Source organism: Dreissena polymorpha, chromosome 2 (assembly GCF_020536995.1).
Source record: "Dreissena polymorpha isolate Duluth1 chromosome 2, UMN_Dpol_1.0, whole genome shotgun sequence".
Lineage (NCBI taxonomy): Eukaryota > Metazoa > Mollusca > Bivalvia > Myida > Dreissenidae > Dreissena > Dreissena polymorpha.
Window position 1 is genome coordinate 120212068 of NC_068356.1, and position 19939 is coordinate 120232006.

The 19939-nt window shown below is 35.2% G+C and overlaps 1 protein-coding gene across 1 annotated transcript in view; it reads right to left on the reverse strand.

The window, feature by feature from the left end:
- Window positions 1-1010: 1010 nt before the first annotated feature.
- LOC127868750 (bifunctional heparan sulfate N-deacetylase/N-sulfotransferase-like) overlaps window positions 1011-19939 on the reverse strand; it is a 33698-nt gene continuing 14769 nt past the window's right edge. Inside the window, exons 4-13 of the mRNA XM_052410773.1 lie at window positions 15785-15897; window positions 13976-14161; window positions 12679-12807; window positions 12093-12275; window positions 9909-10005; window positions 9265-9388; window positions 8588-8756; window positions 6604-6774; window positions 4144-4253; window positions 1011-3358 (exon numbers count right to left, since the gene is read on the reverse strand). Of these exons, the coding sequence (XP_052266733.1) occupies window positions 3139-3358; window positions 4144-4253; window positions 6604-6774; window positions 8588-8756; window positions 9265-9388; window positions 9909-10005; window positions 12093-12275; window positions 12679-12807; window positions 13976-14161; window positions 15785-15897 (1502 nt within the window). The 3' untranslated portion in view covers window positions 1011-3138. The remainder of the gene's footprint in view (window positions 3359-4143; window positions 4254-6603; window positions 6775-8587; window positions 8757-9264; window positions 9389-9908; window positions 10006-12092; window positions 12276-12678; window positions 12808-13975; window positions 14162-15784; window positions 15898-19939) is intronic.

Consider the following 19939-nt stretch of genomic DNA (forward strand, 5'->3'; position numbering starts at 1 on the left):
TGTATGTGAAATACTGTAATGTAAATATGTACGGTCAAGTAAAACATAAATTATTCACTGCTCACTTCGCCCTTGGGAGACAAGAAATGAGGAGAGCTATTATGTTCACTGATACATTTCATTTTCAGTGCAGTGGAGTGAGCATTTATTAGCATAAACAGTATTCCACCTGTGGGCCTTGACCTTTAAGAGAATAATATCTTTAATGTGACACTTAGGGCATGCCCAGTTTAAAACCTCAAAAGAAACTGTGTAGAAGACCACCATCTGAAACTACATACTAAACATCAAATCTCTGTGCTTTCTTTTTGCAGAGAAGATATTTAAATTTATGTGAATATTAACAAGAGCACCGCCTTGCGGGTGCAGACCGCTCGTCTATTTTCTTTTTAAAGGTGAAGGGACTCTCATTTTCAATCACAAAGGCGGGAGGGGTGGAGTGAAGAGGGGTGTATAGTGTGGGGGTGTGGACATTTATTACATTATATTCCAAAAATGCGAAAAAAATGCAAAAAAAAAATCGGGGGGGGGGGGGGGGGGGGATTCTTTGGTGCGATGGTTGGACAGTATTTCAAACATAAAATAATAAAAATAAATATTTGTGTTTTTAACCGTTTCAAAAAAATAATTGGGGGGGGGGGGGGTTGAGGTGGGGGGGTATAGTGTGAGGGTGTGGTGGTAATTTGTGAGATGATCTTAAAAAAAAAAAAAAAAAAAAAATATTGGGGGGGGGGGGATTCGGGTGGGGGAAGGGGGGGTGGGGGGGGGGAGGGGGGTCACGGGGGATGGTTTGGGTGGAGTCTATTGTGGTATGTCAGGTAAGAGTAGTTTTGTCAAAGTATCAATCAAATCTAATCATAAATTAAGAAGTTATGGCAATTTTAGTTAAATTTAATAATTTGACCTTGAGAGTCAAGGTCATTCAAAGGTCAAGGTAAAATTCAACTTGCCAGGTACAGTAACCTCATGATAGCATGCAAGTTTTTGAAGTTTGAAAGCAATAGCCTTGATACTTAAGAAGTAAAGTGGATCGAAACACAAAATTTAACCATATATTCAAAGTTACTAAGTCAAAAAAGGGCCATAATTCCATAAAAATGACATCCAGAGTTATGCAACTTGTCCTTTTACTGTACCCTTATGATAGTTTGCGAGTGTTCCAAGTATGAAAGCAATATCTATGATAATTAAGGGGTAAAGTGGACTAAAACACAAAACTTAACAAAATTTTCAATTTTCTAAGTATAAAGGGCCCATAATTCTGTCAAAATGCCAGTCAGAGTTACATAACTTTGCCTGCACAGTCCCCTTATGATAGTTAGTAAGTGTTGCAAGTATGAAAGCAATAGCTTTGATACTGTAGGAATAAAGTGGACCTTAACACAAAACTTACCCAAATTTTCAATTTTCTAAGTATAAAAAGGGCACATAATTCTGTCAAAATGCCAGTCAGAGTTACATTACTTTGCCTGCACAGTCCCCTTATGATAGTTAGTAAGTGTTGCGAGTATGAAAGCAATAGCTTTGATACTTAAGGAATAAAATGGACCTAAACACAAAACTTAACCAAAATTTTCAATTTTCTAAGTATAAAAAGGGCACATAATTCTGTCAAAATGCACGCCAGAGTTATCTAACTTTGCCTGCCCAGTCCCCTCATGATAGTAAGTAAGTGTACCAAGTTTGAATGCAATAGCATAGATACTTTCTGAAAAAAGTGGACCTAAACGCAAAACTTAACCAAAATTTTCAATTTTCTAAGTATAAAAGGGCACATAATTCAGTCAAAATGCACGCCAGAGTTATCTAACTTTGCCTGCCCAGTCCCCTCATGATAGTAAGTAAGTGTACCAAGTTTGAATGCAATAGCATTGATACTTTCTGAGAAAAGTGGACCTAAACGCAAAACATAACCGGACGCCGACGCCGACGCAGACGCCGACGCCAAGGTGATGACAATAGCTCATAATTTTTTTTCAAAAAATAGATGAGCTAAAAATGAGACCCCTGGGTCAGATTTGACCAAAGGGGCATGATTTTAACAAACTTTGTTTAAGACCATTAGATGGTAATACATACCAAATATGAAAGTACTGAATGGGCTTTGCAGTTTCAAAAACTAAGATTTAATTTTTTTGTCCATAATAGCAAAAAACAAACTGGTAACCATCCCAACCCCAGGGTAAGACCACTTTCAACCTAAGGGGCATAATTTGACCATACTATAAAGAGGATCAATAGATGACCCTAAATACAAAATATACCGAATATGAAATCCGTGGGCTTTGCAGTGTCAGACAATACCATCTTTAAAGGTTTTTCCAATTAAGTCAATATAAAATTGGTGACCTCCTGGGCGAAATAACTTTTGGTCCCTGTAGAAGAATGTAAACAAACTTCGCAGGAGACCTCTAGAAGATGCAACATACCAAATATGAGAGTCTGAAGCCTTCAAGTTCAGACAAGATAATTGTCAAATGATTTTACAATATAATTCTATGTTAAACTGGTGACCTTTGGAGCAAGGCCAGTTTTTACCAAATGGGCATAATTTGCACAATCTATGCAGAGGGCCACAATATGATTACATAACAAATATATTACCTTTGAGCCATGCGTTTTCCCGAAAATCCTTTTTCAAGTTTTCATATGTAAAAACCCCTTTTTATTCCATGACCTAGTTAATCAACTAACAGAAACCATTCAAACAATTTTGATAATGAGCCACCAATGCAAAATTCCTCAGGAAAGGAACATTCTTGAATTGTTTCATTAATTTAAATTATGCCAAACATCTCTTATGTTGCTTGAAGAAAATACTGACTGATGCACATGACTCCTTCACATAAAACACTATCAGACAACGGACACCACTGTTTCCTATGAGCAAGTTGTGCTCAGAAGAGCTAAATATATATATCAGTTAAATTGGTCTCATCTGCAACTCCAGTACTACATTTTAAACTTATATCGGTCAATTTTACAGTAAAATTTAATGTATAACCAATTCATACCCTTAAAACAACATTGAATAAACATTTCATAACTGAAAAACAATATACTATATAAATAACATTGAGATTAGATATGTACAAATGAAAATGAGACCACATCATAAATACTTTTAAAAAAAATTCATCAACTGAATTTTGTTTCCTGTTTCAACCATTTAGGAATGCTAATCTTCAACTTCTCGAGAAGTTGTACAAGCTGTGTGTTGTGCTTGAAGTAATAGGTTTGAAGATATTTCTCGGTTTCTTCATCCATGGACGGGTATACTCTCCCTTTACTGCTGCCCAGACATTTATTTTTTGACGTGGACAGCATTTGACAGAAGAACCCTTTCTTGGAATCGAATCTGTCAACAAATAAGTGATTGTTTATTTGCAAATGACAGTTTTTTTTGTGGTATAGCATATACTACTGTTGAATCAATCCATTAACACCTGATTAGTTTCAATAAGAACCCATTATACATCAGTCTTCAGTTGATGACATTATAATGATGACTGACCACAAACAATAAGACATTTTAAAATATGTAGATAACACTTAATTAATTTAAGATTGAAAAAGACGGATATTTTGAAACCTTTTAACGAATTCCTTTACAAGGATTGGCAACATGTACCATGGCAACCTGTTAAATCGTAAAATCTGTAAATATTTGTGATGATCATAAATTTGCGCAATGGTTGGAGTGGGAAACAAGTGAAAATCAGACCTTTGTGAATATAAGCGATTCCACAGTACCATTGCTGGGTATTGTATAAACGTACTCGTGACAGTTTGGAATCTCAAAGCTATTGTCAAGGGAATAAAATTCCTTATATAAGAACTATGGAATATTCTTTATGAATGCTAAGTTGTATATTTATATGAAAAGGGCATGGCTGATGCTGTGCAGTTCTATGTTTTAAAGCGCTTGGTAAGAATGGAATCTTAAATAAAGTAAATGCTGATACACCACAGTGGTTTAACCAGTGACTGATGTGGTCATTCAATGCATTTTTGACACATCATTTAGGAATACTTTCTGAACATGAGCTTTGATTTTAAAGACAATTGTTTGTTTAGCCGAAATCCTTTTAAATATACAATTTTATTTAAATGAAGAAACCTTCTGTATTGGAAAAATGTTACCTTAACACAGTGGAATAGTTCAGATAATTTTGAACGCCAATAAACTTTTGAACGTTGTCCATTACTTCAATAGGGTCGTCCTTCAAACTTTCACCATCGATGATATGGATCTGTGAAGAAATAAAAGCATTATAAATTAATTATAATACTTATTACACTCATAATGTCTTTATTCATAATAATTATGTTATACAAATTTGAAGTTAGAAGGAGCTGAATTTGATATATTTTTAACATAGGATAATGAAACTCGCATATTCACTACTTCATATCATTGAGCACATACACACAAGTTTGAATGTTGTACATTAAAATGTTCATAGAACTTCTCTGAACAAGTTTTGACTATGGACAGACGTCATGGACAGACGTCCATACAGATTCCAGTTTACCTTTATCTACTATTAAAAGTCAATTAATCCATAGAATCTATCTTAAATCTTTGTTTTTATGCTGTTTTGGCTGTTACATACTTGCAGTTATTAGATATAAATTGTATAGTGTGAGGGTGTGGTCATTTATCAGATGATCTTTCAAAAAATGGTGGAGTCTATTGTGGTATGTCAGGTAAGAGTTGTTTTGTCAAAGTATCAATCAAATCTGATCAGAAATAAAGAAGTCATGACAATTTTAGCAAAATTTAATAATTTGACCTTGAGGGTCAAAGTCATTCAAAGGTCAAGGTAAAATTCAACTTGCCAGGTACAGTACCCTCATGATAGCATGAAAGTATTTGAAGTTTGAAAGCAATAGCCTTGATACTTTAGAAGTAAAGTGGATCTAAACACAAAATTTAACCATATATTCAAAGTTACTAAGTCAAAAAAGGGCCATAATTCCGTCAACATGACAACCAGAGTTATGCAACTTGTCCTGTACTGTCCCCTTATGATAGTTTGCGAATGAAAGCAATATCTATGAAACTTTAGGAGTAAAAGTGGCCAAAACACAAACTTAACCAAATTTTCAATTTTCTAAGTATAAAGGGCCCATAATTCTGTCAAAATGCCAGTCAGAGTTACATAACTTTGCCTGCACAGTCCCCTTATGATAGTTAGTAAGTGTTGCAAGTATGAAAGCAATAGCTTTGATACTTTAGGAAAAAAGTGGACCTAAACACAAAACTTAACCAAATTTTCAATTTTTTAAGTATAAAAAGGGCACATAATTCTGTCAAAATGCCAGTCAGAGTTACATAACTTTGCCTGCACAGTCCCCCTATGATAGTTAGTAAGTGTTGCAAGTATGAAAGCAATAGCTTTGATACTTAAGGAATAAAATGGACCTAAACACAAAACTTAACCAAATTTTCAATTTTCTAAGTATAAAAAGGGCACATAATTCTGTCAAAATGCACGCCAGAGTTATCTAACTTTGCCTGCCCAGTTCCCTCATGATAGTCAGTAAGTGTACCAAGTTTGAATGCAATAGCCTTTTGACAAAAGGACATTAAAATGATGGAACAGTTTTTGCATGTTTGCTTTGGTGTTTGTTTTTTGGAACTCTGTAAAAAAGTTTATATATAATCGAAGTACTGACAGTACTGGTGTGACAATGCTTTTGAAAAGGATGGATATAAAAAGCATCAATTTAAGTTTATCTACATCACCACAATTGTGTATGTGGGTAAGAAAATTATGGGTAAGAAAAAAAATGTGTACGAAAATTGTGGGTAGAAAAATTATGCCAAAAAAAAAAAATTGCATTTCCTGTAAAACGCGAATGCAATAAGGCTGTATAGAATGCGTCAACTTGGTTTAGGTAGAATAGTGTTGATTAGCGCTAATTGTTAACAACTTTATTACCCATTGTGTGTATTGTGTTTTTCAGGGGTGTTGCAGATTATACAGCCAACACGCGGCGAATCCGGATTAAAGACAATACTATTAAACGCAATTAAAATATGACGATGTGTGATCAACACCTGACTGAAATATATTCTGCGCTTTTATTACAAATTAATAAAGAACATATTGATTTGTGTTTGGTTGTTTGGTTTTAACTGCATCTACTATTTTTGTACTTGTTGTTTGTTTAAAACACTCGTTAACGGTTATTCAGTCCCACTTATCCGCTAATCATAACAAAGAACGTGTCAATGACATAATATAATAAGGGACAGTTACTATCACCTGAAATAACAGACTTGTTAATTGGCATATGCCAAACAAGGCCCACCTCCTGCAAGTGACTACCAAGTGTCACCGCTCTTTCCCCAGCACGATTTTTTCGCAACCGCGTATTACATGTATTACAAACATTACAAACAAATCGGACGCTTTTTTTTTCAAAACCAGAAATGGACGAATTTAAGTGCTGACGAAATAGTCATTTTTTTTTTTAAAAGGACGAAATTTCGTGCTGACGAAAATAAATGGTTTCACAGTACATTGTAGATAAAGGTTTTTAGTAGTGAATCAATTTACTATTAGAGTCCTACCAGAGTTTAAAAGTACCCACCTGTTTAGAGGAGAAGTATTCCAGCCACCTGTCTAAGTGCTCATAGTATTCCCCAGGGTTCAGGCAGCGATTTCTGAGGGTCCTCACCTCCCGAGGGGCTGTATCAGGAGCCGTAATCAGGTCTTGGAAAGTGTAGTTGAGGGCCACTGGGTCTTTGTGAGCTCTCATGTGCTGGATGTAAATATATGGTACAAGATTGTTATGGTTAAAACTGGACAGGGTTATCACAGTTCAATACCTTTACAACAGTAAGGTTCAAATCAACAAATATAGTGATTTTGCACAAATATGAACAAAACAGAAATTTTATATTAAATCAAGGTACATCTAATTAAGTTACCAGTATGTTACAATAAATTCCTGGTCACAAAATAATTTCTGATTCAAAATGTTCTGTAGAATACTAGTAAATGTGAGCCACATTGTTTTCAATTTTGAAAATAAATGCTAAATTGAACTTACATCCCAATAAAAGAGAACAATGTTTCTTCTGCAAATCATTTTCTAATGTATAGCTGCCAGTGACAATTGTGACTTATGGTGGCATTAAAGGGCATTATGCACCACATATCCTTTAAATATCAATGCATATTAAAACAATGCATATTCCCTCTTTTAATCCTTATATTATTTTATTATCAATGGCATTTTGATGAAATCAAAAAATATATATACATAATTATATACAACAGCCAAACATATTTTTGGATACTCACCTCAAGCAATAGTATTAAAACTCCCACCTAGAAAAATTGCTCACAACGAGACTTTTACTCCACTACAGTACAGTCGAAACTGACCTAACGGCCACCTGAATTTACCAGTCACCTGCAGACAACGGTCAGTCTGGAATCCCCCCGACGAAAAACACTCTATATTACACTTGAATTTAACGGCCACCTGACCATAACGGCCACTATATTCCACTCCGAAATTCATGTTTGACCTGAAATCAACGGTCATGCGTCAGTCGTCTCGAGTCGCGAAAATTAAAAACACAGCACATTATATGTCCGTCTATTTTGCGTTTAAAGCGTCTGAAAGCGGTAATTGTCTATGATATTATAAAAGCGGCCCGCTGCGAGTAAACAAATTATAAGGTGTTGAGAAGGTTTCTTTTCAGGGGATAATTGTGGGGGTATCTTCAAAAGAAATATATCAGAGTTTATGACTTGTTGAAAGTAATTATCGCTAAATTAAATGACCGCTATATCTTTGAATTAGAACGGTAGAATTACACTGTACTATCGGTTTATGACACCGAATCCGCTTTTTAGACTTTAACGGACGTGACGTCAAATGAACGTGACAAGCTTTATTTACTGAATGAATGAGATGCATGAGTAAACAATTATACCAGCGTTGATAAAGTCATTGTTTAATTTAACAAAATGAAATTAAATCAATCTAAAAGATATTATTCTCTATTATTCAATGTACACGCATAAGTTAATGCTGTTATTATGCTTTGTTAATGCAATGATCATTTGTTTTACACTGTATGCAAACGACTGGGTGGGGTAATGACATAGTAATACTACCAACTGACCAACCTTCTTAAAATTGTGATCCGAATTCAACGGTCACCTGTGGACAACGGTCACTTTGATCATTTCCCTTGACTGACCGCTGAATTCATGCTTGACTGTACTTTCATCAATAGCGTAATAGCCATTAATATGCCCTTTTTATGTATGAGGACCGTCCTCTGTGAAAAGGGGGTTAAATGCATGTGTGTAAAGTTCCATCCAAGATTAGCCTGTGCAGTCTGCTCAGGCAAATCAGGGACGACAGTTTATGCAAAAACTTGATTTTTGCTAAAAAGAGACTTTCTTAAAACAAAAAATATTATAAAAGTGGAAAGTGTTGTCCCTGATTAGCCTGTTTTAATTGCACAGGCTAATTTGAGACGACACTTTAGGCACATGCATTAACCCTCTTTTTCACAGAGCATGACCCATTTAAAAGTATACCACATTCTTACCTGATACCAGGAGTAAGCCCTTTTTGAGGGACTGATGAGAATACAGATGATCTTTGCGCGTGGAAGCAGGGCATGCACACGTTCAGGGACCAGCATGTTGTCAAAGTAGGTGGCACTCTTCTCAAACAGGGATTCATTCTCTTGGGGGATGGGGAAAAAGTCCATGTACCTAGAAAAGGATGCATCATATATCAACTATAGTACATTTAAATTAACTGCTTTTGTCAACTATTTAAGTGTCCTTTTTATTTAATAAAAATATAAATTCTTAGGTTCACAAAAAAATAATAGATTGTGAAATGTTTAATTCATACACTGCATTCCATATTTTTTTAAACAGTACTTCACTATAAGTATTATGTAGCATATCTACATATAATTTTGAACAAGGCAATATCCCCTGAAGTGATACCTCTGACCCTAAAATGCGACCTTGACCTTGAGGCTGATTGACAGCCTTCAAAAGGATAGAAATAAGCAGCTACCCACTAGCCAATGGCCCCTTAAATGTGTTGTTCTATGCTATCTGAGAAAACTCTTATGTCCTCTGCACAAAAAGTATTATATGTATGGGAATACACAATCTAGGCCAAAATATTCGTTTCTAACACTGCTATATTGAAAACATGGTAAACAATTTAACAAATAGAATACTAGTATTTGTGTTTACCCCATACCAGTCTATTCCATTAAGGTAGTTGTTTCCATTGAAGAACTGGACCTCTTCAAAAGTGTCATGGCTGTTCCTATTGCTATGGATCGAAGGGTGCATGGCCAGGAATGTATACAGGGCAGTTGTACCTTTGGAGAAAATATGAAATGTTGGGACTTGTGATTGTTTGTGATTGTTAAATATGCATAAAAGTGTTGCTCTGGACTAGCCTGTGCTGTCAGCTCACTTGGATGATCAGGGATAGCTCTTTCTGTCCACAGTGGATTAACCATTAGAAAAGACTTTCTTTAACATAACACGTCATTGATGAATCATATAATACAACTGATCTTGAAAGCATCCTTCCTGATCAGCCATTGCAGACTGAGCAGGCTGATCCAGCGCAGCAATTTATTCAGATGAGTTTCAGAATCTTTTTCACATTACATGCATCATAGCTTGTCATGAAAGACAGAACTTTTAATTGCTTTGAATGCATTACAAACGTGACATTAATAAGAATCTAACTACACCAAATTTGACTAGCTTCCCTTTTTATTCTGTAAACGAATTGATTATTTATTTTAGCATTAAAAGGTACCAAAACAAATGTATTCCTTGTCTATAATCTTGTGATTTGGGGAGGTCACTTTATTTGTGACCACATACCAGTTTTCTGAGGTCCAACCACCAGGAAGTGTGGTAAGCGATCACAAGTCTTGTTGGCTGACCAGATCTCCATGTGTTTCTCATAGTCACAGGGGTTCTGAACATAAACAGGAATTGTAACTATCACATATTTCTAAATGATTACTGTAAATTAACCAGCAACCATGTCCATATGGACAACTAAAATTTAAAACAGGACTACTAAAAAAACATTTTCTGGTTGAAGAAGACATTGTCATAATACATGTAGTGACGAAAAAAACACTCAAAGTCACATAGTGTTATATGTAGCAAGTTCATATAACCAAAGTAGCAAGTAATCTGACCTGTCCCATTTTGACCAAAGATGCATGGTTTGAAAAAAACTTTGTAGAGTAACAGATTTTCAGATAAAAAGATTTTTAGTCTTATTTAAATTAGACTATATACATCTTGGCCCCCTAGGATGTGACCATTTTTTAACCACTATGAGCACGATTTAAATATTAGTTTTAAAGACAACAAAACAATTTAACATTCTATAAAGTCATCCTTGCGGTTTTCATCGAAAAATATTTTAAACTAATTGGCCTATATAAGTCAAAAGTGACCCTGTGACATCCAGGATTTATCCAATTTAAACTCCAGGTGCATAATCTGAGAAAACTTTGCAAAGGACTACTATACAACATTACTTACAAATACAACACATGTGGGCCATGTGGTTTAACCCTTTCAGTGCAGGAACCGAATTTTGAAGGCCTTTGCAAACAGTTTGGATCCAGATGAGACGCCACAGAACGTGGACCTCATCAGGATCCAAACTGTTTGCTATTCTGATAATATTCTTTGAAAAAAATCGAAGAAAATGCTAATTTTATAAATTCAGCAGCCTACATTTTAGCAGACGACAAATTTCCCAGCATGCAAAGGTTTAAGAGAAGCTGTTTATCACGTAGTGCATATCAATAATCAAGATATTATGGAATGTTTAAGTTGACAAAGGGCTATAACTTTTGTAATTTTAAACATAGGATGACAAAATTGCAAGCATAACTTTATATCATAAGAAACAATGCAGGCAAGTTTTTGTTGACAGAAATATGGATGGGCAGACAGACTGCTGGACCAATGGAAAAAAAAGGTTATTTCTGCATATCCTTTTTCTTGGTAATGGGGGAAAGAAACCAGAACAATTTAGTTCCAGTGAAATTATTTTGCTAATAGTAATAGCGAATACAAAGAATACAAATAATCATTATATTATTTTGTCTAAGTCAAAAGAGGGGTATAACTTTTGTACTTTTTAATATATGATAATAAATATCTAAATATAACACATGCTTAAATTCCTTTCATAGGGAACAATGTCTGCAAGTTTTAATGGTGACGGCACAAGCTATTTTATGCTCATATTATCAGCTTTAAACTAAGTATGGCCTTTACTTTTCAGATAGAGAAACAGGCTTTGCATGCATTACATCATTAGCAAAAATGGTTAACAAACGAGGAAAGAAATGTTTACATAGTTTGATGAATTGTAAGGTTGCAATCTGGAATATTAATATGATGCCCAAAGGTGTGTAGATGATCTTGACCTTGGCTTTGAGATAAAGTCAAAGGTCTTGTGCATACATGTTCGCTGCAGATGGTGAATACATGTCACTGGTAATTCATTATTAAATTGCATGGAGAATGGCACATGTGCCGTCTAGACAACCTTTACAATGCCAATGTTTTGACCTTTGACTCCTCAGTGTTACCTTGGACCCAGCTTGTGCGCATGACACATCAGCTACACATGCTGATCATTTAATGTACTGGTAAGACTTGTTTATAACTCCTAAATGAATAATAAAATGTAAGTCTGAAAAAGCTAAATCATACCATACATGACTTTGAACTTGGAAAAAGAGACATGGATAACACTACACATATGGGGCCTCTGAGAACGTCCATATCCTTATACCAGAAGTAAAGTTTTCTGGTTAACCTAATCAAAGTCACATCAATCTTATGTGAGGAATTTTTTTTAATGTCCATATGTCTCATGAATGAAATCATTAATTATGCATTGGTTCATGATTATCCGGCAATTGGTTTCCAAAGCCCTGCAGTATTTAATAAACTACAATTTAATTTGATTTAAAATTTATGTTGTAAAGAAATCACTCGCTTCAAAGGGACAGGGGATAGACAATGTACCCTCCACAATGGTGTTTTCTCCTCTGGAAACATGTCAAAGTATTTCATGGCAAGCTCCATTGGTGAGATCTGTGACAACTTCAGGTTGGTCCAGCACTGAACAAACTTGATCACACTCTCAAATGCGTACAGGGCCAGTCGATCATTGCCGTAGTTGGACAGATGGGTCATGTATATGTTTATCTGGTTGTCATAAACATAATTATTAATATTATATCAAATATTTTAAAAGGCCAAATTGACAAATGCTCCCTAAATATAGACACACTAAAACAACACCCACTATTTTTTATAACATTTAAAATATTTCAAAAACAGATCATATATATAAAATCAAAACATGTATTTAAGCAAGCTTTAAAAAAAACAATCCAAATATTTTACTTTAAAAGTCACAGGAGGCAATCATTTGTAGTCTTACAACATTTCTGCATACTACAACATTTATATAAATATTTGAAATATTTGTTCATTTTAAGAATAATGTTAAACTTTTCACAAAATAACCAAAGGAATGCGCAAGGCACACTCACAATATCGCCTCACTTGAGTTTAATGATTTATAATCATGCATCAAACTGCCTACCGGATTGAATAGGAAGGTCTTGAAGAGTTCCCCCCCTTTAATGCTTTTCACGAGCCTCTCCGAGCCACCTGGATAACTGTTCAGGAATATTGTGTGAGTGAACAGACCACATGTCTGCCGCGGGAGTACCTGCAATCACAAGATGGTTGATGGATGAAGATGCTTCCGCTTTATTTAATTCATGGTAAAAACATTCTAAGCCAGATACATGCAAACACTGATTTGTAATGGTCAGAAATATCAATAGTCCAATATGAGTGCTTTCTTTAAGGAAAAGAGCAGATACATGGGTTCGAGCAATAGAGTGTAGCAATACGATGTAGTTAAAGAGGTTTATGTTAACCTTAGAAACATTAAATGTTATCAACTAGAAAACAAGAGGGCCATGGGCCCTAAGGGGCTCACCTGAGACACAAGGGAACTAGACTATTTTGAACAGGTGCAAGCTGATGCTGTATTTAATATTACCAAGTGACCTAGTTTTTGAGCTCACATGAACCAGTTTCCATCTCAGCCCAGATTTCATAGGGACAAATGTTCTGACCATGTTTCATGAAGATAGGCCAATAAATGTGAATAATATAGTGTCAAGAAGTTTGCACTATAGCCTATAAGGAAAACTATAAGTAAAACTGCCCCTATCCACCCCCCCTGCAACCAGAAGAAATATCTAACTCGACCGAGAAGTCTTTAAAAAAAGTGTTCTGACTAAATTTCATTTAGATTGTGCTAAAAATGGGACTTCTAGAGTGTTAACAAGGTGTCACTATAGCTGTAGAAGATACAGTGATATGTTGTTGTTGCAAACAAACCTTAAACCTTAAACCTTTTTCTTCAAACAAAAGGGGAATAGTTCTGCTTAACTAAAGGTTAGAATTAAGACCCTCATTTCTTAAGAAGAATTATGAAGACAAGGAGTAAATGAATGCAAACTTTTACCATAGCATAATACCGACACCAATGAATAAGTGAATAATTTAGCTCAAACTATTCAATGATAAAGAAAAAAACAATAAAATATCCATATCATCGGAATGCATCTCAGGTCAAGCTAAAAATGTGGCTCCTTTTACTAAAACTGGACTTAATACATGTGCGTGTAGTGTTGTCCCAGATTGGCCTGTGCAGACAGGGAGGACACTTTCCACATATGTGAAATTATTATTTTTTTGCGTTTACAGGAAGTCCAGTTTAGACAGAAAGTGTCATCCCTTATAAGCCTTTGCAACACTTTTTGCTCATGCATTTAGCCCAGTTTTCCCAGAATGGGGATCAAATAATTCAAGCAGGGTGAGACCATGATTCCCCTGTGCACGAAGCCCCTGCGTCCCCAGCCAGGGTGCAGTCTGGGGTACTCCTCTGTGCTGGTGACCTTGATGTCCCAGATAGACTTCCACGCCACATACACGGGGTCGTGAACAGGGAACACGCCTGAGTGGTGAGGGGCCACCGCATAGTTGTCCACTATTGGGAGATTGTGGTCCTGTTTGTGGAAATAGCTGATCATTATAACTATGCACTCAATAAAAGTCAAAACTCCCTAAATGGAGAAAAAAAGTTTATTGCGCCAAAGAGAATACGTTTATTTTTTGTGATTTTTTAATTGATAAGTAAAGTGTATCTGCTTGAAAATGTCAGCTGCATGCATGTTTATTTTTGTTATACAATGTTCACAAAGAAAAAAAAAGAAAAAATACTCTTTATGTTTAAAAATCAAAGATGAAATACATAATTGAACATTTAAACATCTAAATTAATTGAAATGTTTAAAAGTGCACAATTGAGTCTGTAATTTTTAGTGAATTTTGTAATTTACATGTATATAAAAGTTTCACGTGACAATATGATGAACTTAAACATAAATACAGAATACAAATGATTAGTTGTAAATCCTGCAATAACTCTGTGTTTCTAAAACATCAATACAATTAGAAAATCAAATGAGTTCATACGTTATAAAACAATAGGTATTAATAAGCTAATCTAATAAGTTGCTTTATTAATTCAGATTAACAGCATTTATTATTAATATTGCTTCCACAATTTTATTGGCTGACTTACCAATTCCTAAAGCAGTGATTAATTCATGATAGAAACAAGATGTGTTTGTGAAACATTATGTCCCCGTATATGACGTTTGACCTTGATGGATGACCTTGACCTTGACCCTTCACCACTAAAAATGTGAAGCTCCATAAGATACACATGCATGTCAAATATAAAATTGCTAGCTTCAATATTGCAGAAGTGACATTACATGAGCAATTTTGACCAATATATTTGACCTTGAAGGATGACCTTGAAGGATGACCTTGACCTTTCACCACTCAAAATGTGCAGCACCATGAGATACACATGCATGTCAAATATCAAGTTGCTATCTTCAATATTGCAAAAGTACTCATCAAATGAGCGATTTTGGCCACATATATTTGACCTCTGACCTTGAAGGATGACCTTGACCTTGACCTTTCACCACTCAAAATGTGCAGCTTCATGAGATACACATGCATGCCAAATATCAAGTTGCTATCTTGAATATTGAAATATTGCAAAAGTGTACATTAAATGAGCGATTTTGACCCATATATTTGACCTTTGACCTTGAAGGATGACCTTGACCTTTCACCACTCAAAATGTGCAGCTCCATGAGATACATATGCATGCCAAATATCAAGTTGCTATCTTCAATATTGCAAAAGTTATTGCAAATGTTAAAGTTGGCGCAAACCAACAGACCAACCAACCAACAGACCAACAGACAGGGCAAAAACAATATGTCCCCCACTACTATAGTGGGGGACATAAAAATCTCTATTCATGAGACCTACTGTGTAAATGCACCAATGCTACACACCTCATACTTGAATTGTGATTCATATGGTTACAATTATAGGTATGGCAACTACTGCATCAGACTTTAAATTTCCTTTCTTTTAAACATAACATACAAAATACAAAGGAAACAAACACAACTCATTGGCACAAATCAATTGAAACGTTAATATTTATAAAAAAAACTGAAAAGAACGCCAAAAATCCATGAAAACCAAGTTGGATTACTGTAGTTTGTGATAACATTTGGATGCACTATGGACAGCCTACCTTTGCAAACTGGTAGTTGAGACTCATGCTCTGTACCAGCTCCTGCTCTGTGAACTTGTGAGGCTGCTCATGCCTCCACATGTGGGGGAACCAGTGGAAGTGGTCCTTGTACTCTGTAACAGCAGTGGGGTCAATGTGACCTTGACTTTGGATTGATCAATAAAGGTACATGTAACAGAAGTGAGGTCAAGGCAACCTTGATTGGATTGATCAATAAAGGCATATGTAACAGCATTGGGGTCAATGCAACCTTGACTTCGGATTTACCAATAAAGGCATATTTAATAGCAGTGTGGTCAATGCAACCTTGACTTCTGATTTACCAATAAAGGCATATTTAATAGCAGTGTGGTCAATGCAACCAGCGCTTCAGATTGGCCAATCAAGGCAAATTTAACACCAGTATAGGCAATGAAACCTATGCTTCACCAAACTCCACGCAGCTGTTATCTACCCACGGCTACTGGCAATAACCACTGCCATCACAAGAAAATTCTTTCAGATCTTAAAGGATTTTTTTAAGTATCATGTTATGAATAGTAGTATCTCTTTTCTTCTATATTTTGAAAATAGTGAACATGTTTTCAGTTTTGGTTCATAATTTAAAAAAAAAATACCTTAATAAAAAAAAGTAAAGATAACAAGAGGAACATTATAGTACCATGTGGCCCTGCTATTATCAAGTGGTTGGTTATAACAGCAGATATTTTATATCAAGCTATTATCAGAATAAGTCAAATCTCTGTGCGTAGGTTGATCTTCACAATGATCAATACAGGCAAATGTAACTGCAGTGTCTTCAATTTAACTATGGTTGCTGATTGATACATTTGAGGCAAATAGAAAATGTGATACTTTCTACGTAATTAGTGCAGACTGTTGATAGAACAATGCAAGTAAATTAAAGTTACAAAACAATATTATGATCTTTAAATTGGAAATTTGCTCAAGTGTATCAATTTACAGAAACAGTTTAGCAAAAAGTTACATTTTTAAATAACTTCATTTGGTAAACAAGAGTGCCAAACTGTCACAAGATACGCACGTTCGAAGGTTTTGGACATCATCTAGACACAACTTCTGACCAAATTTGGTGAAGATCAGAGGAAAACTACTTCAATTAGAGAGCGGACACCATGCTAAATGCTTGAAATGCACTAATAAACGTCATGACCTTGTTTTTTACCCTGCATGACCCATATTTGACCTTGACCTAAATATCATGTACACACAACTTTTGACCAAAGTTGGTGAAGATCGGATAAAAACTTCTTCAATTAGAGAGCGGACACAATGCTAAATGCTTAAAATGCACTAAGTGACCTTGTGGCCTAGTTTTTGACCCTGCATGACCCATATTTTAACTTGAACTAGATATCATTTAGGCACAACTTCTACCCAAATTTGGAGAAGATCGGATGAAAACTACTTCAATTATCGAGCGGACACCATGCTAAATCCATAAAAAGCACTTGGTGACCCCGTGACCTAGTTTTTGACCCGGTACAACCCATATTTGAACTTGACCTAGATATTGTCTAGATACAACTTCTGACCAAATTTGGTGAAGATCGGATGAAAACTACTTCAATTAGACAGCAGACACCATGCTAAATCCTTGAAATGCACTTAGTTACCCCGTGACCTAGTTTTTGACCCGGCATGACCCATATTCAAACTTGACCTAGATATTGTCTAGATACAACCTCTGACCAAATTTGGTGAAGATCAGATGAAAACTTCTTCAGTTAGAAAGCGGAAACCATGCTTAATCCTTGAAATGCACTAGGTGACCTTGTGACCTTGTTTTTGACCCGGCATGACCCATATTCAAACTTGTCCTAGATATTGTCTAGATACAACTTCTGACCAAGTTTGGTGAAGATGGGATGAAAACTATTTGAAATAGAGAGCGGAGACTGCTGTGGACGCCGCCTGCCCGCCAAGGGTAAAACTATAATACGTTCCGTTTTGAAAAACGGGCGTATAAAAAGTAGTTCGAAGAATCCGAAGTACAAGTCAAGAAATACAATACAGCACCAATACATGCGAGTAAAGATATACATTTTGAATATCAGACTATAGATTTTATAAGAAAACAAAACTAAAACAAAAGCACTTGCTAAGTACACAAATTTACATGCATCTACATGTAAGTACTGTCTACTCTAAAAGCATTCAAGAGTACAGATAGGTAAAGAAGGCTGACATTTACACTAAGAACTAGAAGTATTCAACACTAAAATATGGTAGAAACAACTCAGAGCACTCTAGTACCGGTATATGACTGAACCTTAATCCTTGGTTACAGGGTGGGAAAGGTGAATGGTAAGTCCAGGTCAAAATTTAATGGAAACACTTTTATTGGTTAACCCTTTCCCACTCAGAGGCAAAGTGAATATGGCTATGTGCAAACAGCATAAAACCAGAACAGCCTGCGAGTAACTCGCAGTCTGTTCAGGTTTTATGCTGTTTTCTGCTCATCAGTATCTAAAGATTGTAAATGAAGCCTTTAAAACTTGAATCTAGTAAGAAAGGACTTAAATTAAATGTAACTTTCTAAGGGACTACAAACGTGTCAAAATACATATCTAAGGGGTAAAGGTGTATTTAAATTACTTACTTTATTTCAGTTTTGAATAAATGGTTCACAAAAAGAAATCATGTGACTAAAACAAGAGCTGTCAGAGGACAGCATGCTCAAATATTTGAGTGCTCGACAGTATAACGCAAGCCATCATGAAGAGGGGGGTATAATGTGGGTGTGTGGTCATTTAATAGATGATTTTTCAAAAAAAAAGAAGAAAAAAATAAAATTCTTTTTTTTTTTTTTTTTGGGGGGGGGGGGGGGGGGGGGATTCTGGGATGGAGCGTGGGGGATGGTTTGGGTGGAGTCCATTGTGGTATGTCAGGTAAGTGTTGTTTTGTCAAAGTATGAATCAAATGTGATCATAAATAAAGAAGTTATAGCTATTTAATCAAAATTTATTAATTTGACCTTGAGGGTCAAGGTCATTTAAAGGTCAAGGTCAAATTCAACTTGCCAGGTACAGTAAGATCATGATAGAAAGAAAGTATTTGAAGTTTGAAAGCCATATCATTGATTCTTTAGAAGTAAAGTGGACCTAAACACAAAATTTAACAAAATATTCAAAGTTACAAAGACAAAAAAGGGCCATAATTCCGTTAAAAAGCCAACCAGAGTTATGCAACTTGCCCTGAACAGTCCCCTTACGATATTTAGCGAGTTTTCCAAGTCTAAAAAGCAAAAGCTATGATAATTTAGGAGTAAAATGGACCAAAACACAAAACTAAACCAAATGTTCAATTATCTAAGTATAAAAGGGGCCATAATTCTGTCAAAATGCTTGATACAGTTGTCTGCTCTTGTTTATAGATTGGGGTCATGTTGGTAAAGAAGTATGCAAAATATGAAAGCAATATGTCAAGGGACATAGGAAATATTTGGGGTGGTACGCAAACTTTAACATTTGCACGCTCATGCTAACGCCGACACCGGGGTGAGTAGGATCGATAGCTCCACTATATATATTTCATATATAATAGTCGAGCTAAAAATCACCTATCAATTAAAATCTGTGCATTTCCTTCATATTACCATTGTTCAGATTGTTCAGGAGACATATCGTGTCTTAAAATGCAATTCAATGTTCATCACAAAATATTGTGATTTTTTAACTTTCACCAGGAAACTTTTTTTTTAATGCGACAAAGTACAACTGCAATTTATGCGTATAGCTGTTTCATGATAATAATCACACATGCTGTTCAAGAAATTGCATTATTTTATGAGATTTTATTTTTGGAACAATCACCTGACATTTGACACGTGCACAGATGAAGGATAATGCATTATCTTTTCATCATTGTAAATGGACTTGTGGACAGATTTTTATATTTTTGAAGAATTTCATAATAGATTTACTAACAAAACTATCATTTAGAACAGTTTAAAAATAATTTTAAAAGCAAGAAAATAATTTGATAAACAAAATTGCCCTCACCAGTATTAAAATCAAACCAACTTACTACCACTGGACCATTCAGGCTTTCGTATACAACAGTGTATTTTTAACGATATGTTAATCATAAGCTTATTTGTAAATGGTCTATAAACAGCAGCTTCATAATTTA